Genomic DNA, 18,849 nt, shown 5'->3' on the forward strand with positions numbered 1-18,849 from the left:
CAGAAAACAGACTTTCTAGTAATTTGGCACATAAAAGCAGTTGGTATTGCATAATGCCTGGTAAGATTTTCATAGGAGGGTCAAGAATATAACTAGAAGACAAACAACAGAATAGCTACTTACAAAAATGTAAAAGGTTCCTTTTCGCATGTTTGCTTCTTAATTTACCAAGAGCATAAATCAACTAAAGAACTACTCTGCTCTACACACAACCTGCTCTCCTCTCTACTGTTCAAGTTTTATCAAGTGCTTTCTCCTGCACAGCTGGCCTTCATTTGTTTTTTGCTACTTCTGCCTTTAAGCAGGCAGAGGGAGACAGACAACTGCTACTCTGTCCCTCTGTCAGCAGCCCCCAAAACAAGGTGACAGTGATAGTCACCCTTCTTTTACATCCCTGCAGTTTGGTGCACTCCTCCTAGCTACAGCTGGGACACATGGCAAACAAAACTGCCCAAGACAGCATCAGTGTTAACAGGTCCACTGAGTGTTTCCTCTGGTGTAGCAACAGAACACCTTCAGAAGTCCATCAGCTTCTGAAACAAGCTATGCCCTGCATCCAGTGGCTTCCCAGCTCCTCTCCAGTGCCAATCTGACTGTCAAAAACACAGACTCTGAGGTGATCCCTTTCACTGACACTCAGTGTCAGACAACTTTCTGCTTGAGTTCAAACATTTAGTCAAAATTTAGCCAAAGTTTCAATCTGTACTGCATTTTTAGTTTTATCTTGCTCTGAAAATGTCTGATATTTATATTGTTGTACTGACATATATCACAATGTAAATTATCACAGAAATTTAATGTAGATTATGAGATACAGTACTGGGCTTTCAAAATGTACTATGCTGCAACAAATACCCTCAAAGCATAATTCCTTCTTTCACTGCATCATGAACACAGAGAGAATTATAAACTCTAAGAGTGCATCCTGAAGTCAGTTTTGGACAGAAAACAAACAAACAAACAAATAATAACAAACAAAATCAACAGCTATTTGCCATTCATGTCATGTTCATGGTGAATAGTTTCATGTCAGGAAAACGGTGAGTTTGTACGTAACCTGGAACACACGATTTCTTTTCTTTGTTAATAATCTTAAATGAAAGCATCTTAAATGAAGGAACACAAATAAGTATGCTAACTTAATTCCAGCATGATTATATACATTTACAGAAGGTTTTATATGTCAATGCTGAAAAAGAATATTTAGAATATTGATGTTTTTTTACATGGAAGCATGTGAGTTTAGAAATAAAGACTCCCTAAGTACAATGAACACTAACTTTCTGAACTGTTATGCATAATGCCCAGCAGGAAATTAAGCAAGACTTATCATACATGCCTAAGAAGCAATTACAGAAGCTTCTGTTTCCTTGGTCGTAAATTTCCTAGCTGCTTAAAGTTACACTGGAAGTGTTGAAGCAATTATGACATTCAGCGTGTACTGGATTAAAGTAAAATTAACTTTCATGTGGAGAATAAACTATTGTTGCTTATTTTTTTTTTTTTTTTGTCAGGCAAAAAACTCACATTAAAATCTTTCATTGTTTAGAGGCTTATCACAGGATGTGTTTCACATGATCTACTGCATGATGCTATAAATTCTTGAATTTTGGAAAAAACTGAAATGACAATCAGAAATGGTCATTGGTAATAATGTACAACCACATGCCTTTCTAGGACCTTGTATAATGAATTTATTTGTACCAACGTAACCTGATCTTACAGCAGCTTTCACACCTAGGCATCCTTTTTAGTCATGAGTTCTTGATTCCACAGACAGATCCATTTTTACACATTTCATGACTCAGACACTGCATATTGCCTATGCACAAAACAGTAAACAACGAGAGATTTACAGGAACTATACTTTTTTTATTCTTAATGTCATTCTCCCACCTTTCTGTTATTTCTTAAGTTTTTCAGAAGTTTTCATTTCTTAAGTTTTCAGAAGTACTTGTCATGCAAAGCAGGTTTGGAAGCATCTTAATCAGCTATGAACTCATTACAGACAATGCATGCTTGCATTACTTGTGCTAATCTCTGAAGAATTTTTTCTCTCAGTGGAGATTTGGATAAATGGTTGTTGCTTTTATACTCATACAATCATTGCTTTTAAATTCATATTTTTACAGGGATAGTTGCTGATACAAGGACATTATCAGAATATTAGTTTATTGGAATATTTCAAAATTTTCAGTATTTTCAAAATACTTGAAGGCAGCCCTGCATGAAATGATGTGTCCAAATAGCTGACAAGAGTCCATGAGATATATGTTCAGACTCTAGGCAGGTGTTCAACAAGTAAGTCATGGTATTTGAAAGTCCTGCATGCAACTGCCACACACTGTTGCAATAGAAGTAGGAAACTCTGAATGCAATTTCTTAATCCTTTGCCCCTTTATAAGTGAAATACTGTCTTTATTTCCAATGAATTAATAAATCCACCTAGAAATATGCTGGCCTTTACAATACAGTACTTTTCAAAACCAACACAACCTTGAAAGGATACTCAGGAGGATATAAAAGAGATGAAATCTCACTAGATACAAAGTACCTGGTACTCATTCCTATGAAAGGTCAACTTCAGTCCTGAGTCTGAGCTTTCAATAAATAGAGAATCCTGATTTGTTTGTACTGGATATTGCTGCTTCCTAATACAAGCCAAAGCCCCAGGGACATGCTGGTAGTAATGCAAACACAAGACAGTCTTGCAGCCAAGAAATCATTTCAAATTTATCTAAAGCAGAAAGTTATGATTCCACAATGGTGGCATGCATTTGTTTGACATTCACCACGGCATACTGGGGGCAGAGAAGTATCTTAATTTAGTTCCCATGATCTAACAGAGAAGCTATCTAGGCAACTTGGTGATTTAAGTCTATTCTCCCTTTTTCTTCACATCACCATTTTGTAAATAAAGCATCCAAGGTATACACAGTAAATAAGTGCAGAATTTCACAGAAATCTTTAGAAATATTTTTAGGTATTAATTATGGATCCATCAGTTCTATTATGGGAGGTACAAGAAAAATATCCAGAAGTACCAGAAATACCAATTTTGATATTCCAGCAAACATTGAATACAAACTTAATCAGTGAATAGCTAATTAAATATACAGCTGAAAGAAAAAAAAATATATTAATTATATTTCTTAAGGAATAAAATATTGTTCTGAAAGAATGAGCTTTTCTATAGATCTGGGTGTAGACTTCAACACCAAGAGATAGTACAGTCAGCACAAAATAAAAAATGGGTGTATACCACTACAACTAAGAGAAAAATAAATTTGAATATTTTTACAGACTACTAAACACAAGAAGAGGATACACTTACGGAGGACTAGTAAAATAAAGAATATTTTCACTAGCTTACAGAAAGTAAAGTTTAGAATGAACATCATGGAAAACACTGCTGTTGCTGGTGTAAATGTCATTTCAAAAACACGTTTAAAATCAGTCCTACCAAAGAACTATAGCAAGCATACTGAAGAACTTATTACCTCTATGTTACTTCTATGTTTATTACCTCTATATTACCTTGTGATCAAATTTGCTTTTGCCTGTCTCACAGATTCTATATGCAAAGGGCATTGCTTAATCTAATAATCAGAATTTTATTTCATCAGAAGTACAAATTTAATAACAAAATTGTATTACTGCATGAATACTACTACATCTCAAAATCCGATTCTGTGTTATATGGAAATATCATCAGTGTAACAAGACTGATTACCTAGCTCTTGATGGCTTAAGACTAACGCTGCTCACGCTTGCTGTATTTATCTTTTTTCCTCCCTATATGAACTCTCATTTAAAAGATTTCAGCATAAGAGCAGAGTATTTAAAAATCAGTCAAAAACTCTACTTTCTGCTTTGCTCTTGCAGATGGCCAAAATTAATCTGCTTCCAGATGTAAAAGATTATTAAAGGGATGATTGTCTTTAATTTCCAAAATGAAACTGTAACTGTATAAGGTTTAAGAGGTGACAGTCTGTGTCATGCCTCTAATTTAAACATTTTTCAAGTGTTTCTATTACTAAAATGAAAACATTTTCAGAAGACATAATACAGCAGTGTGAAAAGAAAAACTGAAAACAGAAATGATCTTTTGATTCAGAAGCTGGCATTTAAATATGCCAAAAGTGACCTACAGAATTTGAAGACAAAGGTATACCCTTCTCTCATCCAATTCTTAAACTGGCAGAAATTAGATGATTAACTACACAATACAACAAATTTCAAAGAAAACACAGAATCAAATAAAAGCATTAATACATTCATTTCTGATGCGAAAATGATGAAGTCATAGAATCAGCTTTAATTTTCCTGAAGGAGGAAAGTAGCAGAGAGAACAATCACTGTAGGAATATGTGGACAATTCACGTACTTTATCCTTGGAGCATTTAAACCCAAATCAAAATAATTACAAAGTGGGTTTGTTGTTTTTTTGTTGTTGTTGTTATTTGTTTGTTTGTTTGTTTTCTCTTCTTTTGCTATTATACCTTTTCTCCTTCCTCCTTGTATTACCCTTTGACTCAGCCTAGAAAGTATTGCACCAAAAGTCCTGGTCCACTTTTGCACTACCTACTCTCACTTCATTTACATGAGGGCAATGTATGGTGTAATTTGTTCAAACTCAGCGAGAAATTCAGTTCCAGCAAAATCAAAAGAAAGATTAAATTTAAAGAAAAAATCAAATATTGCAGTATATCCAAAAATCCCTCACAATAGTATTTGCAGATGGTGCCCCTTCACATGGGGCTGTGAACAAACTGGGAGACATAATTCAAAACAGTCTTGAAATCATTCTGGAAGAAACTGGCCAAGCACAAATTTCTGTTATAATGTAGGGGTACTCACTAAACCCTATATAAATATGGGTTTAGGAAAAAAAAAAAAAAAAATCATTAGCTGCTCTGCAGAAAAGGATATGTAGGGTATAGTGAATCACAAAAAAAAGTGGGATACAACGCTGCTGTTAGAAAAAAAAAAAAAAGAAAAAAAAAAACACAACATATAGTAACACACAAACAGGTATTGTCACTTGTAGACATATAGGTAATTGTTATATTCAGAACGTATTAAAAAAATCTCAGCTGAATTACTGTCTTACATTGGGTACTGAACTTCAAAGAACTATATTGACCACTTGGAGAACACAGAAGTAGACCAACAAGTAAACATGGCCCATGAAGAAAGTTTGGAGGGACTGAAGTTCTATTAAAAGAAGAGAATGAATGGAGTATATGACAGACATGACAGCAGCCTTCAAATACTTAACCGTAACCAAAAAGAGAAATGGAAATGTTTTCACCATTTCTACAGTATACTGAAGGAGCAAGACAATCAAAATACCATTTTGATTAAAGGGGAAAAAAGTCCCTAATGATAAGCATCAGAAGAGACTATAGAATATTTCCAGTCAGGCACACGGGACTTAAGAATAAGATAAACAGCTGTAAAAACTGTTTCATTAATAGTTGATCCCAGTCTGGATAGGGAATCAGAAAACTCCAGTCTTCTTGTCTACACTTCTGTTCCTGTTATTGAATGAAAAGAGTTGAATAAACATTAACAGCTAACTCTAACAGGCAGAGATCATAACACTGTGCAGATGCTAAAGTCACGGTGTTGTCATTTCTCCAGTTATGGCTTAGCACACTGCTGTAGTCAATTTCACAAAGCATTATTCATATAGCTGGGGAACAGGAAATACAGTAGGGCTGTGTCACCAAATAATTACAAGCAGAAGTACTACCAAAGTACTTTCTGGAGTAGGAATTCTGTCTTTTCCTCGCCTTCACAGTACCACATATTCTCCAATGCTATTTAATGACAATAATTTATGTTTCAACTAATCTAACGAAGAACTTGGTATTTTTTCTCTCTTTGATCCTCAATGGTCTTTATACCTTTTTTAACTTCTTCTGCCCCTTGCAGATCCAGCATCCATAATGCCAGCATCATGTTCCCTTCTTAATTAACTTTACCTGAAGTTGATCAACTATCACCATACCAGTGAACCAAATGGTGCCAGTTTACTCTGGCTCTGAAATTCAGCAACTGATTTTTTATTATTATTATTTTTATTTTATTTTATTTTATTTTGTATTGCTAGACTGTTAGAACAATCTCTGGAACAACTTTTGTTGGCCCACTTCTTTTCTCCCAAAAAGTTGAGCATAATTTGGGAGTTCACATGGGGCAAATACTGTTCTCAACAGGTAACTTAAACACACTGTTTGTGCCCAGGAGCCAAAGAGAGATTAATAGTGAGGATGCTGGTCATTCATGTCAACTGGTCTCAGTGTCAGAGTGTGCCTGAGGAACATTTAATTTACTACTACATCCATACCCATTATCCTGTAAGGCCATTTGTAAGGAAATCATTATTAATAGCAGCTAGAATAGAAGATACTGAATTTAGAGATAGAAACGGTATGTCTTCTCCTTCCTTTCTTTAGGACTGTATTCTTCAGAATGAAGTAATTTTTTAAAATTGTTTTCCACTGTAGCTTCCAATTTTCACTACAGGAGGAAGAAAACACTACATGGTTTCTTCTCTGTCTTGGATGGTTAGGAACTCTCTACCCTACAAACAGTAACAATGATACAAGTGCTATAATCTAAGTACAAATAATATATTATTAATCACAAGAATATTAGATATAGGAAATCAACTCATGCAGTTCACACAATCAATAATAATAAGCATTTCTTAAATATATATATATACTTTTGAAGTTATGACTTGAACTGACAAAGCCTAAGATATTTCACTTAACACCGTTATTTCATAAACACAATTATGTCTTTTACTTCAAGAAATGGTTTGAGTTAAAGGTGAAATTATAATGTGTGCTCCAAGTTTCTTTAGGATTTTGTTGCTTTAAGTTAAATGCTTTACTTCACATAAGGTTTCTTGTGTTTAATTGTAGAATAACTGTTTATTCAAGTGGCAGCAGCATACTCTGTGATAAATTAAATGGACATTTATCAAGGGCAAGTTGACAGTTTTAAATGTTAAACATAATAATTGTAAGACAAGTACAAATAGTTTCTACCTGGAGGTTACGTATCTAAATCACTGGATAGATATTTTAATTAACTTCTGCACAATAAAGAATATTTGCTTCTGAATTATTGAAGAACATTTCCTGAGAGAGGAAGATATAAAAGGTCATGCACTATATTTGTAATTACTGTTTATATATAAATAAAACCTGAAAATCCTTCTTCCTATATAATGCAGGCAAGAAAGAGACAAATACTGTTTAAAAACAAATCTTGAGGTCAAGATTTAACTTTTAATTAAAAATCTGCTTAACAGAGTTCAATCAGACAGAGGCATAATACATGGTTAGAGCTGTTTTTATTAGTATATCTATTTTTTTTCTTAGTTCAGTGAATTATTAATTAATAACAGTGTACCACCTCCAGTTCTAAGGGAATTTTGAGAAAGCCTAAAGATGAAGATACACAACAACCATTGCTAAACCCAAACAGAACATACTGAGAAAAATATGTGTGGGAACAAATGAGTTAACACTTTTCTGTTTTGCTAAACCCATCTAGACTTCTTGCCCTAGTAATGGCAATTCTTAAGGCAACAAGCTGGGAAAGAGGAAGAAAGCTGCAAACCCGTAAGAGCACAGTGGTAACTGCCTTCCCATCAACCCTTCACCTTTCAAACCACTGAAGCATCTGCACACTTAAAATACTAATAAAAGCTAAAAGGTTTTACTCACAGTTAAAACCAGGTTCAATAGTTTTTCCAGCTTCAAGACTGTTTATTGTAATCTGAAAGATGATGTGCAGCAGCAGAAATGATAGACTGATGAAACACAGAGATTTTAATAATCGTCCTGTATGCCCTGGAAGACAAAATATACAAATATGTAGTTGGTGAATTTCTTAATATCTCTTACATTTTAAAAATAATAAAAACAATAAAAATATTCTGACCATTGATATTTCTGCAAGTCAGAACCTCATTATTCTTGATTGACTCTTACCAAGCAATGCCATAGCAAAAAGCATACTTAAATTATCTTTGAGTACTCTTTAATTACAACAGCTACCAATTGTTATTACTGATATTTAATTTACTTTTGGATATAAAAAATAAAAAAAAATGTTTATTGAGTCCCCAGATAGCAATTTTACATCACAAATAACATCATTATTCTTATCATCATGTTACCTGATACAAAGTATGGATGATACTTCCAATCTTGGGAAAAATAAAAACCTGTTAACCTAATTACACTTTCCAAAACAAATTACTTTGGAGGAGGTATAACAACAGAACCTCAGTTTGGCTCAGAAATATAGACATGCTTTCAAACGAATGCTTTGCTTTGTGCAGACTGCCCTCTTTCTCTTCCTGTAGTAGCTTTTTGAAAAGAATTTTCAGTACACACTGAAGAATACTGTGCCAGATACACTTGGTCTTAGTTCCTCTATGATTTACTGGATATATATAGCCAAAAGCAAGTAGCAAATGTTTGATGGAGACTTAGAAAATGCCTTATAAATCCTCTAGGAAACACTCAGCTTCATCACAGGCAGCCAAATTTGCAAGGGATGAATAAAGTAAACCATTAGTATTTCAGAAAATATGCAACTTTAACAATAAGCTTTGTTGCTGATGAAAGACAACACTACCTATCACCCTGCTTGACCTTTTTACCATAAAAGTTCTATTTCTTAAGTATTTTATACCTAGATTTTATACCACCCACTTCATGCATTTGAAGGTAACTTTTTAAATTTACAGATTAACAAACTAAATTGCTGCAATTCTTACACAGCATATAAATAAAACCAAGGCTGTGGAGGGCAGAACTAGCAGAGCATACTTGGAAAAGGGTCACCCTACATGCATCCTGTTTCTTTCATTCTTTCTCTGTGTGGGTCCATTGCAAGCAACTTCTAGAAAGAATGTGATGACCAAGACTGACCTGAGCTCTGGCTCAGATTGGGTTACTGAGCAAATGCATCCAAAAGCTCACGACAGGGAGTAACTGTCCCATTAGTTTAGGCTAAAGAACCCACTAAGGGGGATGTGTTATTCTTGATGGACAGAGTCTTTCACAGAAGTCCTTTTGAAATTTGGTAAGTGGTTTCTAACCACTTGAACTATAAGAAAAGATGTAAAGGCACTAAAATAGAGATATGAGAAAGCACTAGGGAAATGAACTACCTTAAGGAGATTTTGGTCACTAACTCAATGCATGCAAAGCAACTCACCAGTCAGTACTCTCCTCTGTAAAATGAAATATAAAATTCTTTGGGAGCTGATAATCCCTTACAACATCTGCTTATTATACAGTATGGTCTTAACCAGAACACGAGAAATTTCACATGCTGGATGCTTTAAATACCCAACTTTTTGCTTCTTTTAAACATGATAAAATGCCCTGAGTGTGCATGTATTTTTTTTTTCCTTTGGTGATGCCAGTACCTCAGAGGAGAGTGTCCTTGACCTGATAGTTAGATCATACTGGTTTCATGGAATTTAGATCAGGTCTATTTCAGATAGACAAAAAGCATTCTGTGACAGAAATCTCTTCCTCATTTCTAGGATGGCAAAATGAAGGGTAAAATATTGAGTACCAAAGCAATTATATCATAATTATGACTATATACTATACAGGTAAGTGACAAGGAAATAAAGTATGCTTCATATTTTGCATCTATCCAGTAAATCAGCTTTCTGTTTTATACTGTGTTAAGCTTACATAGCAAGGTTTTGGTAGCTGGGGGCTGCAGGTGTGGCCTCTGTGAGAAGAGTCGAGCAACTGCCCCATGTTAGATAAGGGCCAGTTTCAGACGCTTGTTGGGGAGGAGGTGGAAGAGGGTGGTTGAGGGAGAAGGTGGTTTTAGTTTGCTTTTAGTTTCTCACTGTTCTAGTCTGCTAGTGATCTATAATAAATTATATTAATCTTCCTACTTTGAGTCTGTTTTGCCCGTAACGATAATTAGTGAGTGATCTCCACACCCTTAACCCCTGAGCCCTTTTTCCATCATATTTTTTCTCCCTGTTCCTTTGAGGAGCAGAAGTGAGTGACTGGTGTTTTGGAGTTCGGCTGTCCATTAGTGTGAAACCATCACATTTCAAGCATATCATCAATGGTCCAAATTGTAGTTAATAATGCAAAGAATCAGATAAACATGATTTAGCAATTTTAGAAAAACTTAATACTCAAAACATTTGTTACGTTATTGCTATCTTGACAGTGCAACTTTTGAATACTAATGCCTGTAATGAACTTCCTTTTTTTTTTCCTTATTATTATTATTATTTTTTCTTTTAAATCAAGACATTGAAGAATTCAAACAAAATGGCAAATGGAAAGAGCAAGCCCATGTAAGAAATTTTGCAATCTGAAAAAGAAGCTACATTTACTAAGTAAATTTAGTAAATTTAGTAAATTTACTTAGTAAATGTAGTAGGTGGTCAAGCTGTGCATAGCACAGTACTGGTCAGCCATCAGAGTCTACATACACAAGACAACCCAGGTTGCAGAGCATTATAAAACATAAAGTAGACTTAAACATGAAGTAGATTTTTTTTTTTTTTTTTTGTCAGGGGTCTTTTTTGTTCTACTTGTACTGAAGCTGGCCTACTGTCCTGGCTTAGGACAAGAACTTCTAAGCACTATGAAAGCATAAATTCATATTTTCAAAATCATGAGAAGAGTGAATATATGACAAGCTACATGTTATTAAATCAGTTGTTGAATGTGATGTCATATACAATGAAATACAAGGCCTGCAAGGACTTTGAAACTTTTTGGGCAAGTATTTGGGGTCTTTTCCCTGCATTACCAGATCCCAGACTCATGATACTATGAGAGAGCTGCATACTCTGAATATACATTTTTAAAAAATGTATTTTAAAGTTGAAGACAAACAGTTTGACAATACAGATGCCATGTACTCAACAGGTCTGTTAAATCTTTGAGATTTTTAAGGAGAGTCTGGAATTTCTGAAGTTTTGGGTCACAAACTCTCCCCAGAGCTTGGGAGTTAACCGTTCAATAGTGCTCAAATGAGCACTGAATTTTTCACATCAAATTATAATTGGGATATTTACCAAAATTGTTTCAGTCAGCCTCTAAAGAAAAACAAACTTAAGTATAACTAGCCAATGTACATTAATTTCCCAAACTGTTTCCATATAAAGAAAAAAAAACTATTAAAAATCTTAGGTCCGTCTATCAATATTCCAGATGCTATTTATCTCCAAAACATACCTTAATTTTAGAATTCATTTTTATAAGCTTGAAAACAAAAATCTTTGAACTGTACATTGAACAAAGCATTTCTTTAACGAAGACCGAACTTGTGCAGTTGTCATCCTTTTAGGAACTGTCAAAAATGTTGACAAAACACTTCTTGAAATGCTGACAAACCATCTCCTTCTGTACCAAGCTAATATTTTAAAGGACCAGTAACTCTTCTGATAAATGAAGTCTCAGTGTGCTGGTAAATATGACGCTACTGGAAGGCAACCAGACATGCTCAGTGTAGGTTACAGCAGTCTTAAAGAGCTGTTTTCTTCGTGGCTATCAGTGGAACAGGACCACCGTCAGACCCTACTGAGCAGCTGACCTTTGCATGTACAGTATTCAGCTGTGCCAGTAGAAACTAGATACTACAAGAATTTGGAAAAGAGTAAGAAATACTATGCCCCTGATTTCAAGAGTTTTGGAGAGACATCAACAACTTGGGAGAAATGGGAGTGCTAGAAAAGTCAGTGAATTACTGGATCTGTAATTTATGCCAAGGAAGAAGTGACAGATTTGGACAAAGGATGAGTTTCAATTTATAGTGGGGTTTGGATAAACCCATTTGACTGTATTTTTACTTACATTTTTTTTTTCTTTCTACTGGAAACTTAGTTTGAAATTACACAAAGAAAAAATTAACTGTATATGTACAGGACTGAGATGGTGAGAAAGGAGAACAACACCTCAGTCCACACTGGAAATCAAAATGCAAGAAGGGAAGCACTAATTGCTTCCCTTCTGTCTTAGATGTATAGACTTGTATACGTCCATCAAGACTGATCTAGAAAGAATCTTCTCACATAAAAAAAAAAAAAAAAGGATTTGTACTTTACAGCCAGGTTCTGATTTTAGAATCAGAACCATGTGGTGCCACCAGCTTCAGCAAACGGTGGTGATTTGGAAAAAAAGAGCAGAATTTGCCTTAGAACTGGCTTGAAAGATTAGAAAAAAGTGGGTTTGCTTTCAGGTGCAGTGTGCCATTCTTAATGGTACCCAGTGGGATCAAAATGTGGCACATGGCTTTAGAAACGTACCCTGGGTGTGCTTCAGAAACACACAGGGAGGTTGCTTGAGCATCTCAGTCCCTCCAGAAGGCTCCTAGGCAAGGGCCTTCTCCCCTGCAACCAACCCAGCAGGAAGGTGGTCAGGATGCAAAGCATTCATTACCCTCCTTATAGCCAGCTCAACTGCAACACTAAACTGGATTAAAGAGGGCCAAAAGCTTTCAAACGTGGCAAAGGAATCCATTCTTGTATTTTTCAAAAGTAACGCAGCCAAGAGATGGATTAGTGATGGCATGTCCCCCCAGCCACAGGCATGCAACCTCAGTACAACTAACTATTTGAACGTGCCCAGCTGGGACTGCTGCTGTCAACAAGCACAGCTCTTCACTGCCTACATCACAATTGTATGCAAAGGTGGAGCCTGCTGGTCACAATGTTTCCAATGCAGAAAAATAGCACCGTAATGTTTAGATGGGCAGTCCTGTGATCTTTTCTGATACCCCTTTTCCATAAAACAGAGTATGACAGATTTATTTATCTTATTTTACTTGTACATATAGAACTTCAGAAGAGCTTCTTCCAAAAGTGTGTGCCAACAGGACACAGAATATCTGAATGGTCAGTTGTCACTGACACCGATTTAAAATCATATATATTAGCTTTTACTATATAATCAGACCAAGAGCTGTTGTGAAGAGCCTATCATATTGTAATCACTAACTACTAAGATGTTTCCGAGGTGCATTTCATTCTACACAGCATTTTTTCTCTCTGATCCATTGGAGGGTGTGCTGCAAGAAAATTGTTTGAGTCTGTTACACTGTTAATAACACTACTAATGATTTATCCTGATTTTTCTATTAATACTATGCATCTACTTGCAGAAGCAATAAGTTTACTCTCCACGCTGTACTAGAATCAGGAGAGAGAAAATAGAGAAAAATAACAAATTCTAAAAATTAAATTAAGACCATTTACAACCCAGACAGTGTAATTTCTTCTCTCATGATCATACAGATGCTGCACAGTATCACCTACAGAGTAGATTTGAGAGTGTTTGGGTAGCTTATATGAACGTTTTATTACTTTGCACTTTTTTTTTTTTTTTTTAAATATAACCTTAGTGTTGAATTTTCTCAAGTCAGTTGGGTTTGGAATAATTCTAAAATCCCTTTAGCCATACATTGCACAGTGAACTGCTTTTACACTCTCAATTCTACCTCAACGGTTTCACTTGAGTGGTTTTTTACAAAACACTTTTTATGTAGCTCACAGCAGATAAAATACCAAAGCACAAGTCATTTTTCTCATAATCTTTGATAGCACACAGTGACTGGTAAATATTAATGGGCTCTTAACTTCTGAACTAGTGACACTTCATTTAATAAAGATACTCTATTACAGACATGCAGGATTTATTTTTTAATAAACCTTTTCATCAGTAAGTGACAAACATAAAACTAAAGAGCTCAAGGGAAAAGGCTTGGTTGCAGTAAATGTCTGCAGCACAGACAGGATCAGTCCCACATAATTCATTTCAGCTAGTAATTTTAGAACCTTATCTTCTTGATTTTCCATCAGGAACCCTAGCTTCACCTCAGAGCCTAACTGGAACCAGGATCCAGAGACTCGTGTCCTGCTCCATGGCTCCAAAAAGGAGTCTGTCAGCATCATCTATGGCGTATGTAGATGTGGGGCATCGGAGTGGGAAGTTAAGAAAACTTATGTACTATGGAAAAATCTGGATTTTGGAGGTCACATGATCCACAACAACAAAAAATCAAAATGTCATAATTTCTCCCCAAAATCACACCTTTGGGCCACCTCTGTTTTAAGCACCTCAAGATACCACAGGTTATTTACAGAGATAAAAGAAAGTTCTGATTTGAAGCTGTTGTCTGCCAAAGTCTCAGTGGTGATAAAAACTAGGGTTGGTTTCAGCTGATCATCAGAAAAATGTCATCACTGAGTTCAGAATGAATGTCTGCCACTTTGGCCACAAGTACCAAACAGATTCACACATTTAAACATATACACAGATGAAAGTTTATAAGCATTAAATAAGTGCTGATATATCTGTGCTGAATAATCTGAGTCAGTCCCCTTTCCTGAATTAATCAGGACTGTTGTGCAATAATTGACGCTAAAGACAGCGGGACATCTCCTGATGGCCAAGGAAGATGATGAAAGGGTTCATATACAAGTTCTAAATGCAGCTTGTATTTTCAGAGATGAATAGTTAGTAAAACTTGCAGGGCACAGAGCAGTTTAGCCCTGTCAAAGAATACCTTTAAGCACATGCTTACTTTCCAGTACATGAACTGGGAGTGAAGGGCTCTGAATGTTTCATAAAAGGTTTATAAAATAAGACTGACTGCTTTATTGCTAGAGTATTGATACTTTGCATAGTCAAGCCTTATAGCACCTGGCTTGCAAGTCAGTGGAAGTCAAAACCTTTTAGATACCTCTACACCACCCACTGCTCAAGTCAGTGCTCTGCAGAAGCTAATTTTGCCTGGTTCTCCTTACAGCTGCAACATGTATTTATGTTTGAGTGTGAGGGGTATGGATAACAGCACTTTCAACTCTTCTTTTCCCTGTGCACATTCACAGGTGCACAGAAAGAGACATTCAGTTTCAGGTTCTGTTACAACTATGTTAAACCTCTGTTAGTACCAGTTACATCATTAAACCATCTTTCAGAGACATAAAATATCTATAGTATTCCTAAATGCATAGTACAGCTATGTAGCTGTACAGCTAGTACAGCTTAACTAAGAAGTTAAATGATGCTCAGCTCTACAGAATGAGCTGTATATTGATGGTCATGCTGTCATAGTTCTTCATGAACCCACAGGTGTAAAGAGATGTTGTACCTATTTGACAGAAGCATCTCTGTGGATGCTTTTCTCATGTCACAAGACTGTTCAACCAGCTCTAACATATGCAGTGTCTGCTATGTTTTGAATAAATGGAGATAATGACAACAGTGTTAGTAACCCATTTTAGAGGTTTGGCCTCTTGATTGCTGAAACACACAACAGGGCAAAGCTGTGAATTGAGGAGAGAGGAAGGCGACCATTTGGAAGGACTACACTAAGAATAAAATTTGATAATGGAGTGCCTTGTACAAGGTACATGGTGGATTAGTGACTTGCCATCACACAAAGTAAAGCAACTGCGTATTGACTCTCATTCACTAAAGCTCACACGTATTTCCGAAGTAGATTCAAAAAAGATAATGCTTAAACTGTTCTGAAGCTATCAGTAATCATTTTTATGGTTAAAAGAAGTGCTAATAATTTCTAGCCATAATACAAACAAAAATTAATTCTTCCTTTCGTGAAAGTGCTGCCATCCTTCCACTGCATAGTAAGCATAGTTATCAATACATGTATGTTTAGCTTAATAAAAAACATATGTATATTTTTTTCCATAGAACATCTTACATTTCCACATCATCTTTAACTAGAGGGATTAGTCCTAGTAGAGCCTTAAACTATGGGCAGACATTACTGCAAGAAAAGAAAACTTCTCAGTTCACTCACTGGGTTTCCAGCAGCAAGACAAAAACAGAGAGCAATTAACTAATGCCAAAATCCATTTGGTACCTGCCCGGACCCAAGCCTTAAGATGTGTATCCACAAACAACCGCTCAAGATTTCATGCCATTATTTTTAGCTGTGTTTAAAAATATGTGCCCAAGTGGCCACGGTGAAATTCAGACCAGAGAAGTACAAGATTTCAGGTTCAGAATTTCCAGCAAGTATTTCCCAACATTTCAACTGTTTTATCCACACTTTCCTGAACATGCCCATTGTTCCTTTATGTAGCCAAATGTTGCAATCTACATTTATGTCTAATGTAAACATTAAAATAAAACAAAACCACACCATTTCTGAATTTCAATTAACTTTTGTACTATAATGTGTTTTTTTTTGTTTTTGTTTTTTTGCATTACAAATGACATCATTTCTTAGAACATCATAACACAATAAGAATTTGTGACAGTTTATTACAAAATATGGAATTAGCTAAAATTTTTACATTACTTTTTAAAGCAAAATAAAACACATTGATCCAGGCTGTGTGTCTGCTTGTAAAAAGCAAATTCCTTTAGATTCTTTTACATACTTATGTATTTCCTTCCATTTCTCTCTGTGTTTCTCTCTCTTTTTAAATATTACAGAGCTCCAGGAAGGAAGAAAACTCAGTTTAGAGATAGACACTGAAATTTGCAGGAATGCCAAACAGACATGGGTAAACAGTCAAAAATGTTATGTGTAATAAAAAAATAAAATAAAATAAAAATTTAGAAATGAAAATATACAAACTGCTGCATAGGATAATAAATGCCTACTTACTCTAGCTTCTTGCAGGATTTCCTGTTTTTCCTAGAAGTTTTCATGCCCAGAATACCGCTAGAACTGAGCTGTTTCCTCTGCATCAATAGACAATGCCATCGTTCAAGTTAGTTATAATCTCTGACCAGAAAGTTTACACAGGCAATTTACCCATTTTGTTAACAAAATATTTTGTCAGACAAGACTCAGAACTTAACCATTCATTTTTTATTTTTTCCAGATGATCCTTGTGAGCTTTCAAAGCAAACAAAGGTTACTTGATGTCTGCTTCTCAATTTGACAGGTGACTGTACCAAGTCAAATACAGGAAATATCATCTCAGATACTAGCACATACGAACACTGAGCAATTTTGAGCCAGAACTGTTCTTTCACAAGAGAATTTGAGCTTTTAATACAGCGTTCCAGCTACTTCCCTTGAGGAATCCAACTCTCCATATTTGCTACTAGCACATAATGCTTGTTTTGAACTCAAATTAATTCACCCATTATTATCTGTTTGAAGCATTGCTTGCAACTTACTTTCCTTATGCACATGTAATGGTCACAAAGAGCAGGTAACTCTAACCAGAACTCAGTTTCTTCAACAAAGTCCACACAACTCCCAAGTAATGGGAAATGACAGCAGCACATTTGCTACAGTGCTGAAATCATTATTAAAAATCTGTACTTACTAGGAGGTAAATAACTTTCTCCGTTGAATACTCACCCACATGCATTCATAACTAGCAAACAAACTTGATGGAAGGCAGAGTGAGAAGGGAAGGCTAGAAGGCCATGTAAATAAGACTAATACAGCTATTGCAAAACAATCCCTACAGGATGATGTTTTCACAAAACAGTGAGAGCACATAAATATGTGTTCTGAACTTGCACTGGAAGCTGTGCTACAAATTTCTACCCTTGGCAAAACTTTCCCAAGAAGTTCTAGAGGCTCCATCTTTCATAGAGTCTACCATCTTTCTTAAAATTTTGCATTAGTTAATTTCTAGCAAAACATAATGCATCTCATGACCCAATTAAAGAGATCCTGAGCTGAAATTCATTGACATATACTACGGTAGATAATGATAGGAACAAGGGGGAATGGTTTTAAACTAAAAGAGTGGAGATTTAGATTAGAGGTTAGAAGGGAGTTTTTCACTCAGAGGGTGGTGAGGCATGGAACAGGTTACCCAGAGAGGTTGTGGATGCCCCGTCCCTGGAGGTGTTCAAGACCACATTAGATGAGGCCCTAAGCAACCTCATTTAGTGAATGGCATCCCTGAACTAGAACTAGAAGATCCTTGAGGTCCCTTCCAACCCAGGCCATTCTATGATTCTATGATTGTATGACATTCCAACTTCCCTGTAAAAACACAAATGATCTGGACTGCAAAACACCCTGTCCACATAAAACTGAAATATCCTAGGGTTTGCTCACAACTTTGTTCCTTCTTTATCAAATGTGCTTAAGGAATAAGACAGACAAGATGGAAGAGTGATTTTTTTATGGAAGAAATTTGTTTCTACGACAGTGTTTGAGGAACATAATACAATGATAGTATGCCACATGGCCATGAAACTTTATTCTTTCTTTAAAAATAATAATAATAATAGTAATTTCAATGGGCAAGTAGAAGAGAAACAGATAGCTTCCTAAAAAATATTAGCAGTATCTTTTCACCCAAATCAGGTAGCTTTCTAAAGAAATTAAAATATAAACTTTCCCAGAGACTATGTTGTATATTCTGTAAAATTCTATAGAGAAATATATTGGGAAAAACTGAAGAACTGCAGACTTACAAATCTGACTTACACTTGGAAAATTGATTAGAACTATAATGCAGATTTGTTATATCATTGAGTAAGAATCATACAATGAAGAGGAGTCCAAGTAATTACCATAGAAGACCATTATGCCTAGCAGACCTTAGAAATCTTTGGAGATACCAAAGGACATGGAGAGAAGGATATTTTAGATAGAACAGCAAACAGTTTTCAATAAGCTTCTGGACAGTATTTCAGAAGAATGAGCTTTGGTCAAAGGCTCTTACAGGAAATGAACTATCATGGGAATGGAAGGAATGTCATCATGGGACATACCAGCTTTGGCTGCTGCTGCTGCTGGTTTATCATCCAGTCCAGTTGCAATGAATTTAGAACAAAAGTGCATTTTTTCCATATTAATGACAGAATTAAACCT

The 18,849-nt window shown here is 35.5% G+C and overlaps 1 protein-coding gene across 14 annotated transcripts in view; it reads right to left on the reverse strand.

Moving 5' to 3' along the window:
* The window catches only part of PIEZO2 (piezo type mechanosensitive ion channel component 2), a 457,465-nt gene that overhangs the window by 193,233 nt on the left and 245,383 nt on the right, over positions 1-18,849 (reverse strand). For 13 of the 14 annotated variants that reach the window (XM_035318200.1, XM_035318189.1, XM_035318191.1 and 10 more), the window contains exon 3: positions 7,749-7,874. In XM_035318200.1, coding sequence (XP_035174091.1) covers positions 7,749-7,874 — 126 coding nt within the window. Of the gene's footprint in view, positions 1-7,748; positions 7,875-18,849 lie in introns of those variants that run through there. The other variant, XM_035318203.1, reaches the window with a different exon arrangement.

The sequence above is a fragment of the Oxyura jamaicensis genome, chromosome 2, assembly GCF_011077185.1.
Source record: "Oxyura jamaicensis isolate SHBP4307 breed ruddy duck chromosome 2, BPBGC_Ojam_1.0, whole genome shotgun sequence".
In the NCBI taxonomy this organism is placed as follows: domain Eukaryota; kingdom Metazoa; phylum Chordata; class Aves; order Anseriformes; family Anatidae; genus Oxyura; species Oxyura jamaicensis.